Source organism: Callorhinus ursinus, unplaced genomic scaffold (genome assembly GCF_003265705.2).
Source record: "Callorhinus ursinus isolate GAN/ISIS: 27379988/994484 unplaced genomic scaffold, GSC_fseal_2.0 scaffold88, whole genome shotgun sequence".
Classification (NCBI taxonomy): Eukaryota; Metazoa; Chordata; class Mammalia; order Carnivora; family Otariidae; genus Callorhinus; species Callorhinus ursinus.
In genome coordinates this window covers 1129413-1156041 of record NW_027397150.1, presented here as the reverse complement: position 1 = coordinate 1156041, position 26629 = coordinate 1129413, and the positions used below count along the sequence as shown (strand labels likewise).

Here is a 26629-nt window from a genome sequence, read left to right as displayed (position 1 = left end):
GGATTGTAATCAATGAAAGGCACACCATGCTGAGTATTTACAGCCCCTGTTTTCCAAGCGACTCTTGAAAGGTAGGAATTAACATCCCCAGCTCAAGAGGTAAGAAGGTGGCTCTCCTCTCCATCTGCCAGGCGCCATGTGATAGCGCTCTGGGGATGGGTAGGTGCCGGCCAGTGATGAGTCACCCTCGGGGAGCGGTACTAGGGTGTGCACCCCTGAAGTCACGGGGCTTCCAGAGAGATCCGGATGAGTTTTCCTTCATGTTACCATATGACAAATACTTATAAACAAAAGTTTAAGTAAACAGATCTTCTGGAGCAAAATGCAAATTTTACATTTACAAGATAAAAGAAGATCTTCAGAGAAACAGCCAAGCCTTTATTTTCTTACACAGTGTATAAAATGTATCAAAACACGATTGTTATTATGTACAAGGCTTATATAAGGTGGAATTCTTACAAGTCGGAAACATGCTAACCTGACTGTTTATGTATTGTAGAGACTCAGCCAAAGTCAGCTCCCCTTCCTCCTTTCATCCACAGGATAGGGGCACTCGGGTGACTTTATCACTCCAAGCATTTCAGTCGGATTTGTTAATTTGAGAAAATAGTTCTGATAATAGTTTGAGTTTTCACTTACGAACGCTACACGTGGAGGTAGTTTTTCCAGTTGTCGCCAGGCTGCAGGAAAAACATCAGGAAAAACCACTGTCACTGGAGCCTGTCGACTGACCACTGACAGGGGCACTTGGGCCCCCTGCACACGCCCTCGGTTATTCTCAGCTCATGAACATTCTTGTTCTTTGGCTTATGTCTTCCACTCCATAGACTTGGTCTGGCAGCCTCAACTACTAGTGAGGCCAGACATCTTCTTTTTAACGTTTATCAGACATGTGAATAAATGCTTATTCATATCTTTTGCTCACTTTTCAGACAGACTGGTTATCTTTTTCCTTATTAATGGGTGGTTCTTCATATGTTCTGAATTCAAAACTTCTATTAGTTCTACACATTGCAGACATTTTATTCATTTGGGGCTTGTATTTTTACTTTGGTGTGTGTGTTTCTTCCCACAAAAAGATTCAGAACTTTCATGCAGTTACATGTGACCAAATTTTTCTCTCTGACTTGTCCTTTTGTACCTCATTTGAGAAGCCCTCCCCCACCTCAATGAGAGACTCTGCTGTGAGTTCCTCGGCAGCACGCTCTTCCTATTTAGGTATTTGATATATGTATTTTTGTATGATGTGAGATAAGCCTTCCATATCATCTATCCCCACAGATTGCCGTTTGTCCCAACACTTAGAGCTGCCTGTTCTTTCCTTGTGATAGGCAATGCCACTTCGTTATAGACCATGTTCATGGACATGTGATCCTGTTCTCACCTTCTCTATTTATTAGTTGATTTTTCTCTGTGCCACTATCAGATTGCTTTAATTCTCATGTATTCATTGTAAGTGTTGATATCTAGTAGGGATGGTCCTTCCTAACAAATCTCTTAAACTTGGAGTATTTTTGTTTTTACTTTTTTATGCAGGTCTTAAGCTCATCCTGAAGAGCACTCCAGAAAGCCCTTTGAGGCTCTGTGTGGAGTTTATAGGTTAATTTGACAAGTGGCCATTTTCACTGTATTGAATCTTTATTGATTAAAAATATCATAGATATTCTTATTTATTTAGATCTTCTTATAAATCTTTCAATAAAGTTTTAAAATTTTTTCTTTAAAGTACTTACGGATCTTTTGTGAGCTGCTCTTAGGTAAGTCGTAGTTTATTTGTTACTGGAAATTGTACTTTTTTATTCAAGATTTTTTTTCTATTGGAGTCTTCCTGAAATAAAAAAAATGCAATTTTTGTATGTTCATCTTAGTTTCTAAAAACATTGCTGAGTTGTAATTTTTAATATTTTATATTTTGGATATCCCACATAGATAGTAAAATTATGACAAGGCGGTATTGGCAACAGGACAGAAAAATCAGTGGCACAAAATAAAGACTCCAGAAATGGACCAACTGATACACGGACAATTGATTTTCAGCAAAGGTGTAAAAACGAGTGAGTGGAATCTGTTTTAAAAATACCTGTAGAAGGTGTGCTATTCTCTGAGAATTGCAGAGGCATTGGGTGACCTCTGGAGACTCCCTTTCTTGGACGTGGACTCAGGGCACCATGTGTTCTTCAAGTACCATTTATGCAAGTATGTAGTGTTCTCAACCTTCGCCACAGGCCCGAGGTAGCGTAACGAGATGATAGCACCGAACACTGCAGCCTGGGATGTAAACCCATTTCCCCTCCACATGCCCTGCCCACCCCCTTCTTAGTCCCCAGCCTGCTGTAGTCTGGCCTCTTCTGGCCACAGATCTTTCCCTTCTGACTCAGGGGTTCCTTCTTCTATCTCCTGCCACTGATGACAGTACCAATTTCCCACAAGAGACTGCTTTTTTTTTTTAAGATTTTATTTATTTAGTTAAGATAGTGCAAGAATGAGGGAGCACAAGGAGGGGAGGGACAGAGGGAGAGGGAGAAGCAGACTCCCCGCCGAGCAGGAGCCCGGCATGGGGTTCGATCCCAGGACCCTGGGATCCTGACCTGAGCCAAAGGCAGACGCTTCACTGACTGAACCACCCAGGCGCCCCAAGACTGTCTTTTTATATTATTCGGAAAATCACAAATGTCTCCATCTGAAGTACCTACAGTTGCTTTATGTTCCTGATTTTGTTCCCTAAGAGCAACGGATACATCTGGCTTTACATCTGGATGACGACCAGAGCCAGCAAAGGAGCCTCTCACCCAAGGGCCTCTCCCAGTGAGAGTCTCCAAATGCAGCAATTCTAGGATTCTACATACAACTTCCACAGCAAAATTTATAACAGCTTTTATATAAAATATTTGTGTGTGTGCAACATGAATAGCACGGCTTCCACACATGATCCTCCAGTGAGTGAACAGTAAATGTAGGTAATGATGTAAGCACATGGGGCTAGATGCTGTGGCACCAGAGACACTTGGCAGAAATCTCTGTGTTCTAGATTTTATTTTTCTTGGCCGTTTGAGGTTAGAAGTGCAGCTCTTGAAGTTGGCCCCAAGAGGGCAGTAACTACACGTAATTGCTCCCAGAAGTGAGCGCGCAGGGCTTTTCTGATTCTGAGCGAGGAATCTAGAAGTTTGGGCGGACATAGGTTGACAACATTTAGAAATGTCTTCCGGTTTTTCTCTTAAATCAAGAAGTCATTCTTCTCTCTGTCTGGGATAGCACCCAATTTCCCCTTCTGCAGCCTTTCTCAATTTTGCTGTGATAATAATGATCCTGGGATTTTATAACCCCAACTAGGTAAAAGTGATTCAATTTGGGACCAGGTAGGAAGGAAGAATGACTGGTAGCTCTGTAGCCCATAGAAGAAGTCAGCTAAGTTCCTATTTTGTAACTCTAAAATGCCTTCCTAGGTCATTCTTAGGCCAGCTTTGGATGGGAACATTTATCCGTGCTGCCCTGAACTATTCTGGTAGGAAAGCAGGTTTTGTTCTGTTTCCTGTGGGTTTCACTTTTTCTCTGTGGAGTGTTCTCTCCGCGTAGAGATGTGATCACATTCCTTTGTGGAATGTTCTCTCTGCATGTTCACACTCAGAGTGCTGTGTGCTGTTCTGCCCCATGACCTCACCTCATGGAAGGTAGAGGAGACCGGGGCAAACCATGAGTGGAGACAGAGTCAATAATCAATAGATGGGACAGACTGCTACAGGCAGAGAGATGAAGAACAGGAGGATGTAGAGCTCACAGGAGATGTGATCAGGGTCTTGAAAGCTCTGTAAGATTAGAGCAAAAGGTTGAAAATTATAAATGATATAATACATAGAAATGTACACCTGACTGTTAAGGAAAGTGAGATCCTTGGTACCACCAAGGCTTCCTTGGTACCACTGTGTGTGAGATACAATGGCTGCCGTGCTGGGGGACACGATGTGGTGTCTCCATCTCTCTGGAGTCTGTGTCTCTCCCATGCTATCTCTCTGGAGTCTGTGTCTCTCTGGAGTCTGTGTCTCTCCCATGCTATCAACACGGAAGGGAGACTTGATCTGCATACCTCCTGAGACACCTGTTTCATGGAACTAACTTACCTGTGGAGGGCTAGTTTCTCTTCTTCGGAGGGCAGAGACTTCTCCATATTCCCCTGATAGAGAGCCGGCCACTTTCTACAGTGAGAGGTAGTGACAGAGAACCCACTGCCTCTTAAGACAGCTCATTGTTCTTAAACAGCTCTAATGATTAAATCATTCTTCTTTCTAGTAAACTCAAAGCTTAAAGTCATAGATTGTCTTGTTATTTTTAGCCCAGAACTAGTCATTTCTATCAGAAACAACATCCAATAGCTTTTTACCCCTTCTTCTGCCCAAGAGTATCTCAAATAATTGACCATGACTGGAATTTGGCTTTTCATGATAAAATATAACTTGGCCATCGGCCTGGGGCACCGAGCCAGATTATACAGCTGCATTATGGTGGTCTCAGTGAGGAGCCTGCATGTCATCCACCCATCCATCCATGTGTCCTTTCAGTAAATATACACTGAGCTCCTAATAGGCAACAGGAACTCTTTTAGGTTCTGGTGAGAAAACAGGGAGTTGAAAACAAATCCAAGTTTTGGAGAGCTTGCACTCTAATGAGGGAAGTAGATATTATTGATTGATCAATAATCCTTGATCAATCAATAATCAATAGATTATTGATTAATGAAGATTAATGAATTAATAAGCTGAGATACAGGCTCTGAATGAAGGAGTTAGTCCTTCGAGAGCAGGTGTCAAGGGAACCTAACAAAAGCCAGGAGTGAGAGATGGAGGTGTCAGATGAGGCTTCTCGCAACAGGTGAGCCTTGAGCTCAGCTCTGAGAAAGGGATAGGAGTGGACAGTGCCTTCAGTCGGAGGGAACACGGTGTGACAAAGCCTTGTGCAGACATCATTGGCTTACTTAAGGCCTTGAGAGAAAACCAGTGTGGCTGGAGCACAGAGAATGACGAGATGCCCTTTGAGAGATACCCAAGGTCCGGCTGGGTGGAGCATGATTAGAATTCTCTTTGTTTGAAGAGAAATCAGAAGTGCTCAAAAGGATTTAAGCAGGGGAATGATACCAGATTTGCATTTTGAAGCGATCCTTCTGGATATTGTTGGGGGAAAATGTGATAGGCCAGTTTGACTGTGGGAAGAACAACTATAAGTCAGGAAGAGTAAGTAGTAGCTTTGCTTAGGTCGTAAAATGGAAATGGAGGAAAATACACTGAATTGGAAGAGATTTGGTAGAAGGTTTAGGATTTGTGACAGATTGGGAGTGGAAGGCTAATGAACAGTATTGTCAGGGAAGATGCTTTGGTTTCATTCAAACAATTCAGTTTGCCAGGGTGAAATGTACCCATGCTACAGTGGTTACAGACAGTCAATTCTCCTTTGTGAAAGTTTTCATAAGAGCTAAAAGATAAATTCACTCTAAAAAATAATTATAATATCAAATATTATTGGCACAGTCATTTCCTGGAAGTGAATGGTGCCTCATTTGTGTCTGATGCAGATCAGTGTCCCAAAGTACATTATCAGAAATGCTAGTGAAACCCCAAAGATCAATGAGCTTCAAACTCAGCCCCTTGGAATAATTGTGAACAGGCTGTTTGCAGTCCTGAAGGTACGTTTCTATACATGATTTTATATTGCTTACTAAGATTAGCTTATTCTCCACTAGGAGCTTGAAGAGCATTTAGAAATTATTCATTTCAAAGTCTCTTATATAGAATAAAGCCAAAAGTAATAACCTCTCCCCCAAAACTAAAGAGCTGCAGAGTGAATACGCTCAAACCAAAATACATTAAAAGTGTTTTATTCTCAAAAAGCTGTCACAATCCTGTTTCAACTTCCTTTCATCCTTGTAGCTTCTGAAAGAGGGATTACTTCATACACAAACAGCGTTTGCCCTCTGGGTGATTTTTGCACTTTATACATAGGAACTGTATTTTAGGTTACTATTTTTGTGAATATACAATCACTGTAGTAGAGTGATAAAACAGATTAATTGACTGGGAAGACCAATAAGTAGAGCAGGCTAAAGAGTGAGGAGGAGGAGGAGGAGGAGGAGGAGGAGGAGGAGAAGAAGAAGAAGAAGAAGAAGAAGAAGAAGAAGAAGAAGAAGAAGAAGGAAGAAGAAGAAGAAGAAGTAGGAGGAGGAGGAGGAGGAGGAGGAGGAGGAGAGTTGGTTCGAGGAGAGGTACTAGAAGTGAGGACTGATCACGTATTTGCCTCGGAGCCTCAGAGGGACTGGCTGTGACTACTGGGGTCAGACCTGAAGGACCACAGGGAGGGACCCACTCGCTCTGCCTCCAGGAGCCTTAGATGAGCCCTACCGCTTGGGGTTAGTTGCAGAGGAACCAGAAGGGCAAATCTGTCCTCCTGGAAAATTCAAGCCAAAAATGACCTTGGATAAGATGTCCATATTCTCCATCCCAGTTCTGAGCCTTTAGTATGGCAACCACCCACAAACATGTACTCATTTAGCCCATTGAATTAAACTTAACATTCTATCGATCTTTCATGTAACTGATCAATACCCTGCCCCATTTTGACTTGTACTTGATTGTGATTATTTCTTGTCATTTGCTGTAAGAGTGGCAAACCTCCCCCTTCTTCCCTTTTAGGTTCTTTGACTGATCTAATAATTAAATTGACATAAGACAGAAATTTAGGAGAAAAACTTAATTTTGTATGAACTGGGACCCCATAAAAAATGTGAGACTCAGAGATTTTCAGGCAGTCAAGCTTATATGGTATCCCGAGCTAAAGAGAAGGGGGCAGGGGTCTGGGGCTTCAGAGGAGCAAGGCAGTTCACAGGAAGATGAGAAGATCCGATGTTTGGTACACAGATGTTTGCCCTGCCATGCCACTAAGTCTGTCTTATATAAACACTTATCTTGGGTAAAAGCTTTTTTCCTGGTATAGGCCCCCATCTAAATATTTTTTATACAGTTAAAGGAGAGGCAAAAAACTTCCTGAGTCTTGTGGGTCTTAATTGCCTTCAGCTGAAAACAATCTGCAGGCCAAATGGCACATTTTAGGGTAAATATTTGTTTCCCTCATTCCTAACTCTTACTTAGACTCTTTACTAGGTTTTGCATCATTTGCTCATGTCTCTCCTGGATTGGTTGTTTTAAGTGACTGTCCTCCAACTCTGGGATCTTCTTTCCGCTGCCTGCTCTGGCTACTGGCCCTGGAAAAAACCCATATTTTCCATCTGCCGGTTATTGGCTCAGGCCATCCTGGCCTCCCAAAGGAGGGGAGCTTTGGACTGGAAAGATGGACACAGGAGGCAATTGTCCTACGTAAGACAGTTATGTCTAACGGAATTTGCTAACATGTATTACTTATGTACCTGCCTCTTTCAAATCTGAATTTGTTTCCTTCTACAGACTTATGATAGTTCAACTTACCATTTTTAGACTTTGCAATGGTGCAAAAGTGATATGCATTCAGTAGAAACTGTACCTCGAGTTTTGAATTTGGATCTCTTCCTGGGTTAGTGATGTGTGGACGGTACCCTCTCAGGATGCTGGGCAGCAGCCGTGGCTCCCAGGCAGCCATGTGATCACCAGGGTCAACAATTGACACACAACCATTCTGCCCCATATAACCATTCCATTTTTCACTTTCAGTATGGGATTCAATAAGTTATGTGAGATATGCAACACTTTACTATCAAATAGGCTTTATGTTTGATGATTTTGCCCAACTGTAGGTTCATGTATAAGTGTTCTGAGCACGATTAAGGTAAGTGTGGCTAAACTGTGACGTTCAGTAAGTTAGATGTATTAAACCATTTTCAACTTATGATATTTTCAACTTATGATGGGTTTATCGGGATATAACCCCATCATAAGTGGAGGAAGATCTGTATTTCCTTCTGGAGGCTGTTGCTGGCACTTCTAGTATCTGACTGATTTTTTAATTAGACTATCAAAGGTTGGGTGTTGATTTTTTCTGCAGAAAGCAGAAGAATCATATATTATTTGACCTAAATGACAACACAGGGAGCATGGAGGCATTGGTGCTTAGAAAACAGAACAAAGTCAATGTGAGGAAAGGGATACACTTTGACTTACATTCTTCAGGCTGTCAAAAACTGGAGAAAAAGTATAGTTGAAATCTGGGGCTCACAGTTTCATTAAGGTGGGAATTGCATGGAGGAAAGTCTCTCCTCCAAGGGGATGATATTTTGTATTTACTTTCAGAAAGCTAGACAGGTGCTCTAGAACAAGATATGGTGTGAAATTCCATGATATTTAGTACACCTGCATCTCATGGAACTTAGGAACCTCCCTTTTCTGAAACACGTATCCTACCCACACAGTCAAGAGGACATGGGGGGTTTCACAAGGCAGAGGACATACATGAAGGTGCCCACACAGTCCCACAGAGCTCACTGGTGACACTGTAGGTCTAGTGCAGACAGTTTGCCCAAAGTTGGGCAAATTATTCTGAGAGATGTATATAAAAGTAGGCACAGTCCCCGACATCTTGAGGACTCATTTCTCAGAGTCAGTCCAGACATCCCTGCCCTTACCATACTCCAGGGCAACTGAGTCAGGATAAGCCGCCTCCCTCCCCCTGCCCTTTGTCTGTCCTTCACACTGGTGCATGCTGCTGCCACCAGTTGGCCCTCTTCCCCATGCCCCAACATTGTTTCCTCTGGCTCTTGTCTTTGTAAGAGTGGGAGTGCAGATAGGAGACCCTGCCATGCTCTTGTTAAGCAGGACTGTATATCTCAGCCCAGACATAACTTTAAGGAGACAGACTCAAGAGTGAAAAAATGTACTAGAAGGAAGGGAAGGAGATAATTTTATGAGAAGAAAAGAAAGGTACACTTTACGAGGATGGAGTCACTGAAAGCAGAGGAGGGGTAACTGATCAACTACTTCTCAGACTATATGTATTTTTTCTCCATGCAGGTTATTAAGCCCAAAAATTGAAATGAATGGATCAATTCAGATCAACTGGTCTAAACAGCATTTAATTGAAGAATACCTGATATACTCTCTTCAACCAGACTGAGCTGCCCGAGAACAGCAACGGGCAGGGTTCCCCCCGCACAGATTAGCCAGGAGGGGGTCACTATTGGATGAACAACTCCAAAATCACAACATATTGTCACAGTAAAGGTTTATTTCTCATTCACGGCAGCCCTCTGTCAGGTTTAGTTTGGGGTAAGGGTAGGGCTCTGCTCTATGTGGACATTTAGGGAGATTGTCATTGTTCAATAAACACCCATTGAATGAGTAAAATTGAAGCAAAATTCTGCCATCTTTAGGACATGGATGAAGACCTATTAAAACAGAGGGAAGAGAAAGTTGTTCTACTCCTGCAAAAAGGGTAGAAATAGGTTCTGGGAGCAGAATATAAAGGGTTCTCTTACAGCTGAGGGAGGGACAAGATAGGGGTAAAAATCTCACCCATAAGACTTAGGGTACAATGCCTTCCAAAGGCGGATGCTGAGCGAGGAACCCCCCATCACTCCACAACCTGCTGCTGACTGCCAGGCTAAACAAGCACCAAATAACAAGTCAGTTGCTAGGGGATGATCAAGAGCATGTAAAAGATATATCTTCTTAGGTTCAGGTGCGAAGGGAAGACCTAAAGCTAATGGTGTAGCACTAGAAGAAGTTTAAACATGTGGTGCCCCGAGAGCGAGTAGCACCAGTAAATCTCAAAGCCAGCTCTGCTCCTGACCAGATTAATTCAATTACTATGGTAAAGTCATAGCAAAAGATAATCTGTGCTCACTTCCAGGTAGAAATACTGTCTACCTCAGTTTCTACCATCATGGATAGCTTTTGATAAAATTTGTGAGGCACACAAGGAAGTAGAAGAAAAAAGATATGTCAAGAGACAAATCAATCTTGGGGTGCTTGGGTGTCTCTGTTGGCTAAGCCTCTGATTTCAGCTGAGGTCATGATCTCAGGGTCCTGGGATTGGGCCCCGTGTCAGGCTCCCTGCTCAGTGGGGAATCTGCTCCTCCCTCTCCTCTGCCCTTCCACCTGCTCATGCTCTCTCTCTCTTTGTCCCTCTCTCTCTGTCCCATATAAGTAAATAAAATCTTAAAAAAAAAAGGAGGATACAAATCAACCAAAACAAAGTCAGATAGGATTCAGATGTTGAAATGATCAGTTAGGGTATTTAAAATAGATGGAAAACATGCATCATTAGATGGACAATTTCAGTAGAAAAAGGGAAACTAAGAAAAAGAATGAATTGGAAATACTAGAAATGAAAAACACAGCTATACGGATGAGGAAAGTCTACGACAGAATCATCAGTAGACTTGACACAGCACAGGAAAGAGTCAAGATCCTAGGGATGGATAAAAACAAATACTCACATGGAAACATTAAAAAGAAAAAAATGAAAAGAATGAAAAGATTAGAGTATCTAAGAGATGTGGGACAATAGCAAGCAGTTTAAAATACCGGCAATTAGAATCCCATAAAGAGAACAGATATTGAGACCTAAGGAATATGTGAAAAGAGATGAAGGCAAAGAATTTTTAAAAAAACTAATTACAGACAAATCACCACAGATCCAAGAATCTCAAGAGCACCAGGCAGAATAAATAATAATAATGAAATGTTAGTAATGAACCACAGACACTTAGGTATACCATATTCAAACTGCTAAAAGACGAAGCAAAAATCCTGAAGGCAGCCTGGGCAAGGCGGAGACACATAGACACAGACAGAAGAATGACAGCAGATTTCTTGTCAGAAACTATGGAAGCCAGAAGACCGTGTACTGACATCTTTAATGTTCTGAAAGATAAAGACAACTGTCAAAGCAGAATTCTAAACTAGTAAAAATATTCAAACATGGAGGAGAAATAGACATTTTCAGAACCACAAAATTGAGGTAATTTACTCAGAGTGGGACTGAATTAAAGAAAATGTTAAGAAATGTTAGGCAAAGGAATTCATTTATTATTATTTTAAATATTTATTTATGAGAGAGAGAAAGAGAGCATGAGTGAGAGAGTGAGAGAGAGCATGAGCAGGGGGGAGGGGTAGAGGGAGAAACAGACTCCCGCCTGAGCAGGGAGCCTGATGCAGGACTCAATCCCAGGACCCTGGGATCATGACCTGAGCCGAAGGCAGACGCTTAACCAACTGAGCCACCCAGGCACCCCAGGAATTTATTTATTAAAAGATTTATTTCTTTATTTGAGAGAGAGGGATTGTGGGGGGGGGGAGATAGAGGGAGAGGGAGAGAGAGTTTCAAGCAGATTCAGTGCTAAGTGTGGAGCCCATCCTGGGGCTCAGTCCCACAACCCCGAGATCATGACCTGAGCTGAAACCAAGAGTCGGACACTCAACCAACTGCACCATCCAGGAGCCCCAGGCAAAGGAATTTAAAGCCCTATGGAAATTTAAATCTATACAAAGAAAAGTACACTGAAGGTATTATAAAATTTGTTTTTCTTATTTTTAAGTACTCTACCAGATAACGGATATTCAAAAAGCGGGGTTGGCAAAATGTTCTGTAAAGGGCCAAACATTTATTTTAAAATACACGTTCCCCACAGTCCCTGTTACAGTTGCTGACCTCTGTACTGGCTACAGCAGTATTCTTGGACAATTCATGAACGAATGAGCATGCTTATGTTCCAGTAAAACTGTATTATGGATGCTGAAATTGGAATTTTTTATAATTTTCATGTGTAATACAATATTCTTTTGATTTTTTTCCACCCAAACATCAAAAACAGGTAAAGACCTGTTTACTTGTGGGCTGTACAAAAACAGGTAGCATCTTGACAAAAACAGTCAATGGGCTGGACGAAGCCTATGGGCCATCGTTTGCCAATTCCTAGTCTGAAGCAAAAATATTAGCAAAGTATTATGTGTTTGTAGAATAAATAAAAGTAAAATATCTGGCTGGGATGCCCGAGTGGCTCAGTTGTTAAGCATCTGCCTTCAGCTCATGATCCCGGGGTCCTGGGATTGAGCCCTGCATCAGGCTCTCTGCTGGGCGGGAAGCCTGCTTCTCCCTCTCCCATTCCCCCTGCTTTGTTCCCTCTCTCACTGTGTCTCTCTCTGTCAAATAAATAAATAAAATCTTTAAAAAAAGTAAAATATTTGGCATCAATAGCACAAAATAGGAGAGGGAGGAATTAAGAATATGCTACTGGAAGATCCTTACACAACATGCTAAGTAGCCTGATGATATTTGAGGATACTTTCTGCTTGAAGACATGTGTTGTAAGCTCTAAGGCATGGACTAAAAAATATTTTTAAACGAGACATATATAGTAAGATAGCTTGTCATATCGGAAAAAGGATTGGCATTCAGACCTAATGGAAATAACAGTTCAGAAATAGGCCCACTCATATACAATCTGTTGATTTTCTACAAAAGTACAACCACAATTCGATGGAGAAAGGGTCATTTTTGAACAAATAATACCAGAATGGAATATTCATATTTAAAAAAATGAACCTGATCCATACCTTGCTCTCTGCATAAAAATTAACTCAAATGGATCCTTGACTTAAATGCAGAACCTAAAACTATAAAACTAGAAGAAACACAAGAGAAAATCTGTGATGTTGGTTTAGGCAAAGATTTCTTAGATATAACTCCAAAAGCAAACAGGATATATTTTTTGATAATTTAACTTTATCAACATAAAAAAATTCTCTTGGAAAGTTGCCTTTAAGGCATAGAAAAGTATATCATAATTTGAGACAGTATTTGATAGTCACATAGCTGCTAAAGATCCTGTTCCCAGAATTTATAACAAACTCTTAAAACTCCATAAGAACAAACAACTGAATTTTTAAAAAGGAAAAAAAAAAAAAGATACACAGGTGGCAAATGAGCACCTAACAAGCTGCTCAAAATAATTGGTCTTTAGGGGAAATGCACATTAAAGCTGCTATGGGCTGAAATTGAAAACGACTGGCCACGCCAAGTACTGATGGGGTCAGGAAGGAACCGGAACCGTAGGAGCGTCAAATGACACAACCACTTAGCAAAAGCATTCTGCAGGCTTTTTAAAAAGTTAACACATACGTGCAAGGCTGAGCCCATGGAGAATGCAGAGCCGATGAAATGTTCACACACTGCAGTTGGGAATGAACAATGTTACAGTCACTTTAGAAAGCAGTTTGGAAATTTCTTGTCAATTTAAGCATATGCTTGCATGAACCAGCATCTTGATCCAAGGTTTTCCATGTGAAATGATAACCTGTGTCCACACAAACATCTGTATGTGAATATTTCTAGAAGTTTGTTGTGTAATTAGGCAAAAATGTACGCCACTCAATTGTTCCTCACCTGGGGAATGGATAAACAAACTTTGGTAGATCCACACAATTGAATTCCATACAACAAAAAAAGAATAAACTACAGATACACACAACTACGTGGATGAATCATAAATGTATCATACTAAGTGAAAGAAGCCTGACTCGGAATTCTATACAAATTTTTATTTTATTTTATTTTTTTAGAGAGAGAGAGTGCTCACAAGCGAAGGCTGGGGCAAAGAGAGAGAGAGAGTGAGGGACTCTCAAGCAGGCTTCACGACCAGAGGGGAGCCTGTGGCCAGGCTTGATCTCAGGATGCTGAGATCATGACCTGAGCCAAAATCAAGAGTTGGACACTTAACCAACGGTGCCACTCAGGTGCCCCATATATACATTTTTAATTCCACTTTGTGAAATTCTGGAACAGGCAAAAGTATAAAATAAATAAGTCATGGAGATGAAAAGTACAGCGTAGGGAATATAGTCGATAATATTATAATCATGTATGGTGACAGAGGTGGACCACACTTATGGTGGGTATTGAATATTGTACAGAATTGCTGAATCAATATGTTGTACACCTAAAACTAATATAATATTATACATCGATTATACTTTAATGGTAGATTTAACTTAAAAAAAAAAAGAAACTATATCAGTGGTTGTCAGGAGCCTGGAATCAGGGGAAGAGTAAATAATAAAGTAGCATGAAGGAAATTTTGGCTACAGTTGAACTGTTCTAGATCTTGATTTTGTGGTGGTTAAACTGCAAGCACTTGTAAAAACTCAAAGAATTTTGGGTGCCTGGTGGCTCTTGATTTTGGCTCAGGTCATGATCTCAGGGTCATGAGATTGAGCCCAGTGTCAGGCTCCTCATTCAGCGAGGAGTCTGCTTGAGATTTTTTTCTCTTTGGGGCGCCTGGGTGGCTCAGTCGTTAAGCGTCTGCCTTCAGCTCAGGTCATGATCCCAGGATCCTGGGATCGAGCCCCACCATCGGGCTCCCTGCTCAGTGGGAAGCCTGCTTCTCCCTCTCCCACTCCCCCTGCTTGTGTTCCCTCTCTTGCTATCTTTCTCTCTGTCAAATAAATAAATAAATAGAATCTTAAAAAAAAACCAACATATTCTTTCTCTTTCTCCCTGTCCCTTTACCCTGCCCCTTGCTCATGCACACTCTATAAATAAATAAATAAAATCTTTAAAAAGAACCTCAAAGAACTTTGCACTAATAACAATGAATTTTACTGTATGCATATTATACCTTAATTTAAAAAATGGAAAATATTTACCACATAGGAAGATAAAATTGTGTATGTTTTTAATACTCTTTTGATTGTGTTTTGATCTCTCTAGAATAAGCACCCATTGTTTTTATAATAAATAAGATGAAACTATTTTTTAAAGACTCACAAAAACTGGATCAAGGATTTTGTTATTGTTATTATTATTTTAATGATCTCTATGCCCAATGTGGGGCTTAAACTCATAGCCCCAAGATCAAGAATTCACATGACTGAGCCAGCCAGGTGCCCCCAGATCAAGGATTTTAAAACAATGAGTATTTCTTATCTGTTAGATTTAATAATATGCAGTTTATGAATGTGATAATGATATAATTAAGAACAGTGTTCTCAGAACTATTAATTAGCACATCAATTTGGCAATATTATTAACATATATATTCATATTCCTTGATCCAAAAACCCCACTTATACGTATTTAACCTAGAAATATGTTGGCTTATGGGCATTACATAAATATTGCTTTAAATAAAGAATAATTCAAAATAATTGAAGTAAACAATGAGTTAAAACAGTCATGATAAATTTGTTATTGAATATGACTACAGTTTATGACTATGTTCTGACACATAAAGATTTATAACACATACGTTAAATAAGAAATGCAAGTTACAAACAGCAGTGTAATAGCTTTCTTTATTAAATATTACAGGCTAGCTAATTGTTAAGTGCTTTATATAGATGCCTTGTTTAATGGCCACCACAGATAATAACTATTATGTCTTCACCATTATTAGCCCTATTTTTACAAATGAAGAAAACGAGGCATTCAGTTTGGATGTACATCTTCTAATCAGAGCTGTACGGTGATACTTTGAGATAGTTGGAGATATTTCTCTGCCTCTTGCACACCTTAAGACCACTTGGTACAACTCTAGCAATGAGGAGTTTGTGATGGTAGATAGCATCTCTGAGTTGTGAATTTCTCTTGGATCCCACACTTCAAATCTAGGGGAACTTCTAGCTTCTCGCCTACTTCATGCTGGGGTAGAGGAGAAACTCCAAAGGGTGCAAAGTGCAAAAATAAAAGATAGAGCAGGTCCATGGCGTTAGAGGATGAAGCTGTTTAGGTGAACACAAAATCAAAGACCCCAATTCTTTTGGGTGGAGGGTCATATCCTGTTTGTCTCCTTTAGAGACACGGTATGCTTGGAAGCAATAAAGTTCCAGAGGGAATCTGCATAACAGTAAGGAAAGTCAAGACACGGATTGGACAGGTCACTGGAAGAGCTCATTCTTTAACTCTTAATCACCATTATCTGCATCCTATAGAATAGTCAATTACGGAAAGTTTGTATAAAGTAATACGCATATGAAGTAATCAGAGTAAGAACATAAAGACTATGAGTATGTAGCTCAGAATACAAATCATTTCTGTGTGAAACCTTCTTAATCCTAAGGGTCCATAAATCAAGTCCGATTTGGAGGAAGTTTTAGCAGTCGGTGACATCTTCTCAGCATCAAATCCATTCCCTAACTAGTTGAGGGATGCTATGATCTTGATGACTTCCCTCAATCTCTAAACTTCACTTTTTTCATTGCAGATGAAGAAACTGGACTCAGTACTTCTATGTTCCCTCACTGTCTGGTTTCCCAAAATGACCAAAATTACCTTGAATGTATATCTATACTATAAATACTATGTATATACCATATTTAATTTATATTATATATCTATCCTAATAATATATATTATTAACTAATTTATTAATATATTAATGCATATTATTATTTCTATATGTTATTAAAATGGTATCACTCAAGGAGATAAAAACAGGTATATATTTTACTCTTGGCATCTAAGCCTCCAGAATACAAGGCACACCATCCGAAAGGAGGCAGTATAAGCGAAAGCAACTCATTCTTTTTCCACGGACCTTGGCCCCAAACCATGAAGGCAGATCTGTAATGCCGCTTTTCCTTAGATTAGTTGCACATAAACAGCCTTGGACCTTCCCAGAGGGAGACATCCCATTCCATCCTTCACAGCTTCCACCTCATCCTCCTTCCCTCCCCCTCACACACCTACCCCAAACCAGGACCACGGCCTGATTCTCAACCGAGGACTGGGATTGAATCTGAGTATCTTTAGGAGAAAGTGATTTCACCTTCCTGTTCCTTGCTTTTCTCATATGAGGAGAAGAAAGAGGAGAAAACTATCAACCGTCTACGGCTAGGCTGGAGACTAAATGATACAAAATAATTGCAAAACACCAGGTAGTAAATAAGGGATCAAGAAATAGACTGTAAATGTCAGTTTTGGGATACCCACTTTCTGCCATTGTACTCTATAGGAAATTAATGATTCTTCAGTGCTTGCCTGATGCAGATCCTTGCCTGGGGCAACTTCCTGATGGGATCCACCTTTGTGCAGCATGAGAACCAGGAAATATGGTTGCACAGCTACTGAGCTGTTGGTGCTTGACTAAAGGAATGGAGCCAGTTATCCCACGTCACACAGGGCTAGAATCACGTGAAACAGAGAAGTGCCTTCATGCAAACTACTAGAAGGTGCCTCATTTGACAGACCAATGAGCCATTATGCCCCCTCAGGGACACTAATTCTGAATAGATTGTTCTGAGCTAAAGCAATTCTTCCCTAGGACACAGGGTTTGGCAACTGAAGCACAGAGGGTTTCTGTGCTAACATGTGCCCTCAGCTGGCTTTCTCTGAGCAGGGCACAGCCCATTCAACATGCCTGTTCTTGACCCCAGCCTTACCTTGTCAAGATCACACCCAAAGTATAAATGTAAATACTGCTTGGGACCTGGGTGCCCCACCCTGATCTACAGGCCACAGACGATTTGCTTTTAAGCAACACACCAATGAGTTAGACTCCTGTTATAGCACTCTTTTAGAAAAAAAAGTTTATTATTTTTTCCAAATTATAAAAATTATACATGCAAAATATGGCCATAGGATGGCACAGAAAAGTATAAAAAAGAAAATAAAAAGTACCCATTAGCACTCTATTCCTTAGCAGCAATAGCTGGTATATCTATCACTGAATTGCTCTCATATATATATGTATTTTTTTCTATAATTAGATTTTACCTCCACAGACATCATTGTTAATGGCATCCAGGTTTTTAGAAGGGTATTATAGTGAGGTTTCCGTATGTGAATCAGGATTGAGTGGTTGTTTCTTGTTTTTCCTAGACTTGATGACCTTGAAGAAGAAAGAGATGAAGACAGAGCAGTTGAGATGCAGCTGATTCTGTCTTGCTCCCTGCACTGACTCTTTCTCCCAGCCACTGACTACATCCCCTTCTCTCTTCTTCCTGTAAAGCTCTCACTCTCAGCTCTCCCCTTCAGGGAACTCCTGTCCTTTGATTCACCCCCCAACCTTGACTGAGATCCTGAAATGAGGTAGTCACTCACACACAGCCTGAGTACATGTGGACAGGGCAGGAGAGAGGAAGGAGCAGGTGTACTCAATGCCAAGAGCTGAGGGGGAAGGTTCTCACTGGGAAGACAGGTGGGAGGAGAGTGTGAGGCTGTGAGGGAAAGGCTGGAAAGTTTGAGGGCCTCAGAGCTGGAGAGACCTAAGAGTGAGGAGCTGCTGTGTGTCTGAATGCATCAGCCTTTGTACTGATCTGTTTCACTCTGGTATTAGCCTTTGATGGTCTTCCCACAATCCCTCATGGATGTGTGTGACAAAGAGCATGGACTTAGTCCTTTAGTATCAACCCCACCTGTCTGTGTAGACCAGTCTGTATATCTCACTAACGGCAGGTCACTTTGTGCTTTGAGATATTCAGGGCCACTGTTGATCGTTTAGGTCTGGTGTGAGCTCTCTTTAACATCCTCTGGGATAGATGACATTTCCCCTCTATTTTAGATGAAGAATCTGCGGTTCCTGGTATTTAAGTTCACTAGTCAGTTAGGAAATCACAGAGCCAGGATTTGAAGCAAATCTGCCTTAATGAAGCCCAAATTTACTAAATAATCTCCCTTCTTTGATACATTCAACCAACTCTACAATACTTAGCTAATTTTATATACTTTGAAGGCCTCTCTGGGGTTTCTCTCTTCAACATGAGTAAAAATCTCTTTCTTTAAAAAAAGAAAGAATAATGGAAAAGACAGTCAGTCTAGTTTTAAATCTTCTATGTTGGAAAAATGATGGTCCTCAGAAGTTCCCACCTTGATGAAACTGTGAATTACAGATCTCAGCTGTCTCGGATCCGCACTTAGTTCGAAGCAGATGAGTTTGAGTTTATCACCTTCCTCACAGTTGACTTTGGTCAGTCGTCCATACACCAAGACCTCCATCTTCCCTGTATTATCTTGTATTTCATACAAAATGATGTGTTCATTCAACACTTTTTTCTGCAAAAGAAAATCAACACCCTTCTCCTGAGAACTGGATCAGGTTTCCACATCTATGAGAAACACAGGGTGTGGGTATAAACTTTTGTCTCTGACAGGTTAATATGAGCTGGAGGTTCAGGATGAGGGGTAGTGATTAGCTTAAAATATTTTGTTCAGAGAATTCTCCTTATGAGTCTGAGGATTGCCACTAATCATCATGAAGTAGATTATGTCATTTCTGTAATTCTTCTTCATTGTCTATTTATTCATTCCTCCCATTCTGCCTGAATCCTGAGTCTAGATCATCTAATCCCATTGTTCTAGGTTCCTTCTCACTCACTACTCACTAATTCTGCATATGCACCTGTGTACACAGCCACTTACACAGAGGGCACAGGAAACAACAGGGGTAGAAGGAAAGACACCTTTAATGGAATATGGAACAAAACTTCCCATAGAAAAGTAAGGTTGGCTCAGTTTAGTATTTCCATGATGAGTTGGGACAGAAATACCTTCACTAATTCTAAGAGTTAACCCAAATTCTGTGTTATGCACAATGAATCATGGAACACTACATCACAAACTAATGATGTAATGTATGGTGATTAACATAACAATAAAAAATTTAAAGAAAGTAAAAAAAAAAAGAATTAACCCAAATTCTGCATTTTATTGACCATATTAATAAATTGAGTATTTAAAAAAATTTTTTGGGGGGGAGGGCCCATTGGAGAGGGAGAGAGAGAATCTTAAGCAGACTCCACACCCAGCATGGAGCCCAATGTGGGGCTCAATCTCAGAACCCTGAAATCATGACCTGAGCTGAAATCAAGAGTTGGACGCTTAACTGACGGAGCCACCCAGGCGCCCCATAAATTGAGTATTAAACAACATGATTTCTCTAGTCTTTTCAATATCTATATTCCCTATTAGATAATGCCAAAGTCAGTTGCCCAACAATATTTTGATGAGTGAATGTGAAGAGAAGAGCACTTTAGGATTCAGATGATCAGAATCTTAGCTAACTATTGGAAACAGCTGCATTTTAGGGCAGAGTCGTCTTTTTGTTTTTTACTCTGGTTGTTACAACTAGCATCCAAGTTTGGGAGGGTAACTATTCACAGGTAACTTAAGCTGTCACTGAAATGGATGGAACAAAACTCAAACAAAATCATAAGGCTATGTATACTAATAGAAAGTCTGCACTGTACTGGACCAGGATACCTGTAAATGGATCATCATATCTGATAAATGCCAAGGATTCTGGGAAATCTCTTTCTGTAGAATTTGCATGGCATTACCTTGGGAAGCAGAATATGAAGAGTTTTTCTATCCTGTATCCTGAAGTGGGAAGCTTCTACCCAACTACCCTGGTCACTGGGACCTTGAGTTCCTGTGTTTCAGGCGTTAACAAGTCAGACCTTCAAATTCTGCAGTTGCAGAGGAAATAGTACAAAACAATGGTGTTGGGCTTACCTTATGCACCTGATATATCCCACTCACAAATGTTCCTGGCTCCTGTGAGTAAAGATTATTGATTTTAGGAGTTGCATTTGCATTTTGGATCAGTCTGCTTGAGATTTCCATCTTTCGGTCAGCATTGACATCAGACACACACGTGGCATCATACACCTCCAGGAACCCATTGCGACCATAGTAATCTGATATGGTGATGACTTTCTTTGGGATGAACTTCTCCTTCAGGCTGACATGAAAAACCTTCACTTGGAAGAATTGGCTTTCAGTAGCCACAGTGGCATGGAACATCTTTCTCTCTGCTTCCATGAGATCATATGTAAATGGTTCTGTTGCTTTCAGCACCATCACTTCCTTGGGGCCCTTCTGGAAACCCTCTTCTATGGAAGCTTCTCTAGGTACAGTCTTCAATCTTGGTTTCTACTTGGAAGTACACACCAAAAAGAGCCACAGTTAAGAAAGGGAATACACAGTCACTTTCTAGTGAGAGTCACCTAAGCTCAATGTTGAGCCTCCAGAAATACCTGATTGGCTAGATTTGGAAAAAAATGAGCTAGGCAGAAATGGCTGACCTGGTATAATGTAGCCTGTGAAAGACATGGAAAAGAGTTAAACAAGATTTTACTTATTTTCTTCATTGTTTTATGAGTTTGGGAGGAATGATATTTTTTCTTTAAATGTGATTAATCCAAGATAAACAGTATTTCTCCTAGGAGAGCTCTGTCGAGCATAGAGGAAGTGGGCAATAGCCATGTTGTTGTGAAGGGATTCCTGGTAGAGATGAGGATGAATATATCATCTTAATTTACCAATCAACTCATTTTAGTGAGCAAAGTAAGATATAGGGAAGGAAATAAATCATCCTAACATCACTGACAGTGGGAAAGTCTCCAGTCAGAAACAACTGATTTCATCTGGAATCAATCCCAGTAGATGTCACAATTGAAAGACGGAAACCACTAGCCCTTTTCCAAGAAGTACTGTGCTAAAAAGAGATTAAACAAGCACTGGAGAATCTCATGAACTTCACTAATTTGGAAATGCCCTGGCTCCAGGCTCTTGAAGAGTAGCAGAATGAGCCATCTGAAAATATGCTTCCTTGGCATAGAATTATTTTGAGCTGATTATTTAAAAAAAATAGCAGATACAGGAAAAGCTCTACAAAGAGAATAGAAATTGCCCTTTTGTGAGGAACATGCATTTGTAAGAGTGTCTCTCTCTCCACCAGGAAGAGAAGGACAACTCTAAATCACAAGAAAATCTTATGATGAAAAATGACCTGACTGAAATCTGCATAACAAACACACTTGTTTATCCACTTTTCCTGGTAATCTCCATAAGTGGCCTCCACACCTTCCTTTCTCTTGTCTTTAAGCTGAAGATGATATTTTAGCTGGTGGTTTAGGCCACCTCGAAGTTACTAATTTTTCCCTGGTTTCTCCCAGGTATATATGAAGTATATATATTATAACAAACTTCTGCTTGTTTTTCTCTTATTAATCTGTCTCTTATTATATAGGAGTCTTAGCCAAGAACTTAGAAGGGTAAAGGAGGAGAATAATTTCCCCCTTTACCACACTTCTCTGTTGGAATAATGGCAGGACCCTGAGGAGAAGCACATCAGTGGAGGAGCCAAGTGTCAGGGGAATTTTTCTGATATCCTGTCTCCCCAGTGGCCTGAATCACATTAGAGTTTCAAGAGAGCACTTGGAATTGGAGGGAAGTATTGATATGTAAAAGGAAGTAAAAGAAGTATGAAGGCAAGGACAAAGGTGGGCTCTGGAGGCCTCAGGGTCAAGTACGAGGCCACAAGTTGGCTGTCACAGAAACTAGCAATGCTTCTTGTGATCTGACCTGGGAAACTATTATGAATCTACCCTGAGGCTCATGGAAGCATATCTAATGGACACATGTTCTTCTTTTGCTCATTGCAGGTCTGAGGAATACTGGAAATAACCTAAAGTCAAATAATACAGAATTATTTTTCTAATTTATGGAATAACTGTGTAATTTCTCTTATACATTAATATAAGAATTTAAATCTACATTGGTTGACTTAAATAGCACTTTAAGGCATATTAAGTGACAAAAAACCCCTCAAATTGGATTATAGAAAAATATGTCATGTGACAAAATGATATTATTTGTACATATGCAACAAAGGGTAAAATCAGAAAGACTATTTTCAAAATGTGATGTTTGATGTAAGAGAGATCAGACCGTAAAAATTTACCTATTTTTTTCTGTGTATCTCCATTTCCTAAATTTCCTAAGATAATATTATTTATGTAATAAAAAAATGGGAGAGGAAGAATGGGTGATAATGCTCTGGTTGACTGTATTTCTACACCTTCTTCCACATAAGCGGTCTCTGTTGTGCATTGAGGGAAACACAAAAATAAAATCAAACAAATAAATGACCAATTATATCCCGTGTGGATATAAGGATGATTATCTGTCCACTGGCTCTTAGGTTATTTTAATGCAGAGGGGGATATAATTAGAGTTGGAATTTGAATTTAGGTGGGATATTAAAATATATACCCAGTAAATAAATGAGTGATTTAAATAAAGAAATAATTGTATGCAGTTGGGGATTACTAAGAAGCCCTTCCAGGGTTCCATTGGTCCTTGTCATCATCTAACAAGGAAGGGAAATACTGGAAACAGGCACCTTGTACCTTGGTTAAGGAACTGCTGGATGGGGTTTTTGGCAGCGTCTGCAGAATGCAGGGAGAACTTGCACTTGGGCATGTGCTGGTTGCTGAAGGTTCTAGAAGCTGGCTCTGTTCCTGGAATACCTGCATCTTTATGGTGTCATCAATTTTGGTGGTTATATCATCTTTTCTCCGTAGAAAAATAGACTTTTGTTCTTTTTGTGGTTGTTTCCAAAATTAGATGAAATATAATATGCTTTCATTTCATTCTTACTCTGTAAAACAGGACCTTAACTCTACTAATTAGATCCTGTTGCAGGGGGACTAGGAGTGAATATGTAGACATCCTACCCTTACCTTCCTCTCATCTCAACCAGGATTAGACATCTCACTCTGCAAATCTTAAAAGTTCAGATGACTGAAATTTCATTGGTCTGAGATAGAATATGGTGGCTCTACATTTCCTGCAGAACTGGTCCAAATCAACTGATGAGGTATAACTCTCAGAGCTATCTTTCTGTTGTAAGGATAGCATGTCTCACACAAGGTTGGCCACATTTATGGGCACCTATTAACTCAGCCTTTCTCATCAAGTACACCAGTTTCTATCATCTGCTCTTCACCATTTAGAAGATCTAGCCCTCCATCCAGTGGGAGCTCTAATCCTAACCCTGACGGAGACGTTCTCTCAACATGTGATTTCTCATCCACGGATTCTGCTGTCTTTACAGAGTGGGCCAGACAACCTGAAACTTTCAGCATTCTGAGCTGTGTTCAGTATATTCAATATCCCACCCAAACCATGGCCACTGGCTGTACATTTTCTCAGTAAGTTTGGGAAATAGTGCTGTAATCATGGGCCTTTACTGCCTTTCATTGCTTAATGAAAGCTATTAAATATTCACCACATTAGTTAATTAGCCACAGTTTTCAGCACTTCTGACGTTCAGTAATCTAATTTTTAAAGTGCCAATTGTTGAAAGGCATATTACAGAGCTGCCTCTATAGGGCAGCTTCTTGATTACACAACCTCTAGCCACCCTGGGCACCTGGCATATGGAAACAGCCCCAAACCTAACACTAACGGCTTAAATGTATAAAAATGAATTGTAGACATTTTAACGTCAGCATATCTACTCTAGATTAGGGATATGACAACTAAATGTTAAACTTTAGATTTCAAAGTTTGGATTTGAATCCAGTACCAGTAAATGCCCAGTGCACAGAATTGTCTTCGTCATTGTTTTTCCATGGATTTTCAGAAGTTTGTACTCTGCTCCGATAAACAGTATTTCATGGTTTATGATGACCCTGTTGATGGCAACTCTGTTATAAGTAACCTTCCATTCATGTCAGCCACAAATACTTAGTCATCTTATTGACAGGATCATCTTGAGCTATTACTTTTCAAAATTCAGTGATCAGAAACTGGAATCACAATAATAGGACTTAGATGATGAAAATACAATCTTCATTTGGATAATAGTTTGAATGCATAAGCTGGTCATTTTCTCTAAGAGTATATCCTCAACCTCCCACCTGGTTCATGAGTCATGCCGTTCTCTGCTGCTTGCTTCAAGGACACATAAAGCAGAAATCAAAGGTGAGAGTGATCTGTTCATGGCTTTGAATCCAAAAAAGCAAACAAAACACACATCCTAGAGAAAATCCTTGGGAGACCCCGAGATGAGTCAGAGCAAGGCTTTCCTACTCACGTAATGAAACACAGACTGAATGGTCAGAAACCATTTTGGCAGGGGTCCTGCGCATGTGGCCAGACCCTAGAGGAGGAATGATACCATAGAACATGTAGGTGTAAGAGGCTGAGGGGGCAGAGGAGCCTCCCTGGGGTCCCTGTGCTCCCAGGAAGTTTCAGGGCAGCAGAAGAATTCTGAAGTGAGAAGAAATGACTGTGTCACATACACAGGCAGATGGGGATGTAGAAATTGTCACTTCCAAGCCAGTATGCATGGCAAAAGTAGAGTTATCTTGAGATGGGCACCTATGTCCTTGTCATAGCAAAGAGACAGGGGGACTGAAGTTCCAATGACCAGATAAGGTCACACAGCCATGGCTGCCTGGTCTGGAGGCAAACAGGAAGAGGTTGTTAGCTCCATCCAATAAGTATGTCCTAGAGAGACTTGGAGGAATTATCAGTTATGGGGACATCAGGAAGAAGAAGGAGACAGAACTTGAGAAACCCTGTCCATTGGGAGTCTGCCCTCAACTCTATGTGTGTGTCTTGGGGGTTGGGTCCAGCCTGGGTCAGGGGGTAGCTTGGATGGGGTAACAAACTATACTAGACGTCAGTGATTAACATGCTGTCTTGCCCATCCCTCAGGTTGCCTGTGTATTCACCACAGAATGGACATTGTACCCCTGAGTGCTGGCAGCCACTAGGGCCATGTCAGGGCAGTACAGGAGGCAGGCTAGGAAAAAGTTGATGCACGTTTGTAGGCACTCACCTGTCTACCCTTGCCCTGTCTTGCCCTATCGTCTGAGGTTATTGTGCAGGAAGAAAGCAGAACTTAGGTGCATTCTAATGGTTGCAAAAGTTGGGCAGGAAAAATAAAGGGACCCATGAAAGGGAGCAGTGGGAAGATGGGATGTATTGTGGTCTGAGCATTGGGGAGGACTTGTCAGAGGAAACGAGTCAGGCTGGGGTCCGAAGGGGGTGTCTCTGGGTCAGTGAAAAGATAGGAGCAATGAATTCCAAATCACAGAAATGGAATATGTTTACACAGCTGATGTGAGAGTGAACACTGAATGCTGGACATGAATCCTGAAGAATGGTCAGTAAATCGGGAAGAAATGGATGAATAGAGAACATAGGGGATAAACATCCTCTTTTATTCATCTCTAATTGTCTGGCCACTTCACACCCCTACCCCTGGACCGAGTCAGTAACCCCTCTTGAGATTGATTAAGAATTATGTCAAAACGTATACCTTGCAAGTAGCAAAAGCCTTCTAATACAACAAAATCTCAGTATCTGCATTTGATAAACTAATGGGAGGTTTTTGGTGTTTAGAGTATTTACACATTGTAGGGAATTACTGAGAAGCTCTCTCAAGGTCATGAGGAATCCAATAGCATGTTGTGGAGAGGTACAAGTAGTGGGAAGGGGAAGATGGTACCTTGGTTGAGGAACTGCTGGCTGGGGTTGGTGGAGACATCTGAGGAGTCTGAGGGTAGCTCCAAGTTGACTGTGTACTGGTTACAGAAGGTCCTGGAAGCTGACTCTGTCCCTGGGTCGGTTGCATCCTCTTAGATTCATCATTTTGTGTGATTTCCATTTTTATTTTCTGAAAGTAGTTTCCCCCCCTGGTTAATGGTTTTCAAGGTCAGATAAACAAGAACATCCGTCTCTCTCTTCCTGTCTCTCCCTCCCTCACATTCCCTCCTTCACTCTCTCTTTCTCTCCTCTCCCCCAACACACGCCAGGATCTTCACTCTGGAATTACAGCACATATTTAGATACCTCCAACATCTCCCCAGTTCAGACACCAGCCAGGATTACAAATGCCACTCTGCAAATTTTAACAACTCAGATAATT

The 26629-nt window shown here is 40.7% G+C and overlaps 1 protein-coding gene and 1 long non-coding RNA gene across 6 annotated transcripts in view; one reads left to right on the top strand and one right to left on the bottom strand.

Moving 5' to 3' along the window:
* LOC141371697 (uncharacterized) overlaps positions 1 to 26629 on the top strand; it is a 143880-nt gene that overhangs the window by 101672 nt on the left and 15579 nt on the right. The window lies entirely within an intron of this gene.
* LOC112814959 (interferon-activable protein 203-like) overlaps positions 358 to 26629 on the bottom strand; it is a 90971-nt gene continuing 64699 nt past the window's right edge. For 3 of the 5 annotated variants that reach the window (XM_025860745.2, XM_025860742.2, XM_073888211.1), the window contains exons 5-8: positions 26210 to 26377; positions 20416 to 20835; positions 18772 to 18957; positions 17467 to 17794 (exon numbers count right to left, since the gene is read on the bottom strand). In XM_025860745.2, coding sequence (XP_025716530.1) covers positions 17726 to 17794; positions 18772 to 18957; positions 20416 to 20835; positions 26210 to 26377 — 843 coding nt within the window. In that variant the 3' untranslated portion in view covers positions 17467 to 17725. Of the gene's footprint in view, positions 681 to 1733; positions 1829 to 15232; positions 15891 to 17466; positions 17795 to 18771; positions 18958 to 20415; positions 20836 to 26209; positions 26378 to 26629 lie in introns of those variants that run through there. The other 2 variants (XR_003205899.2, XM_073888210.1) reach the window with 2 other exon arrangements.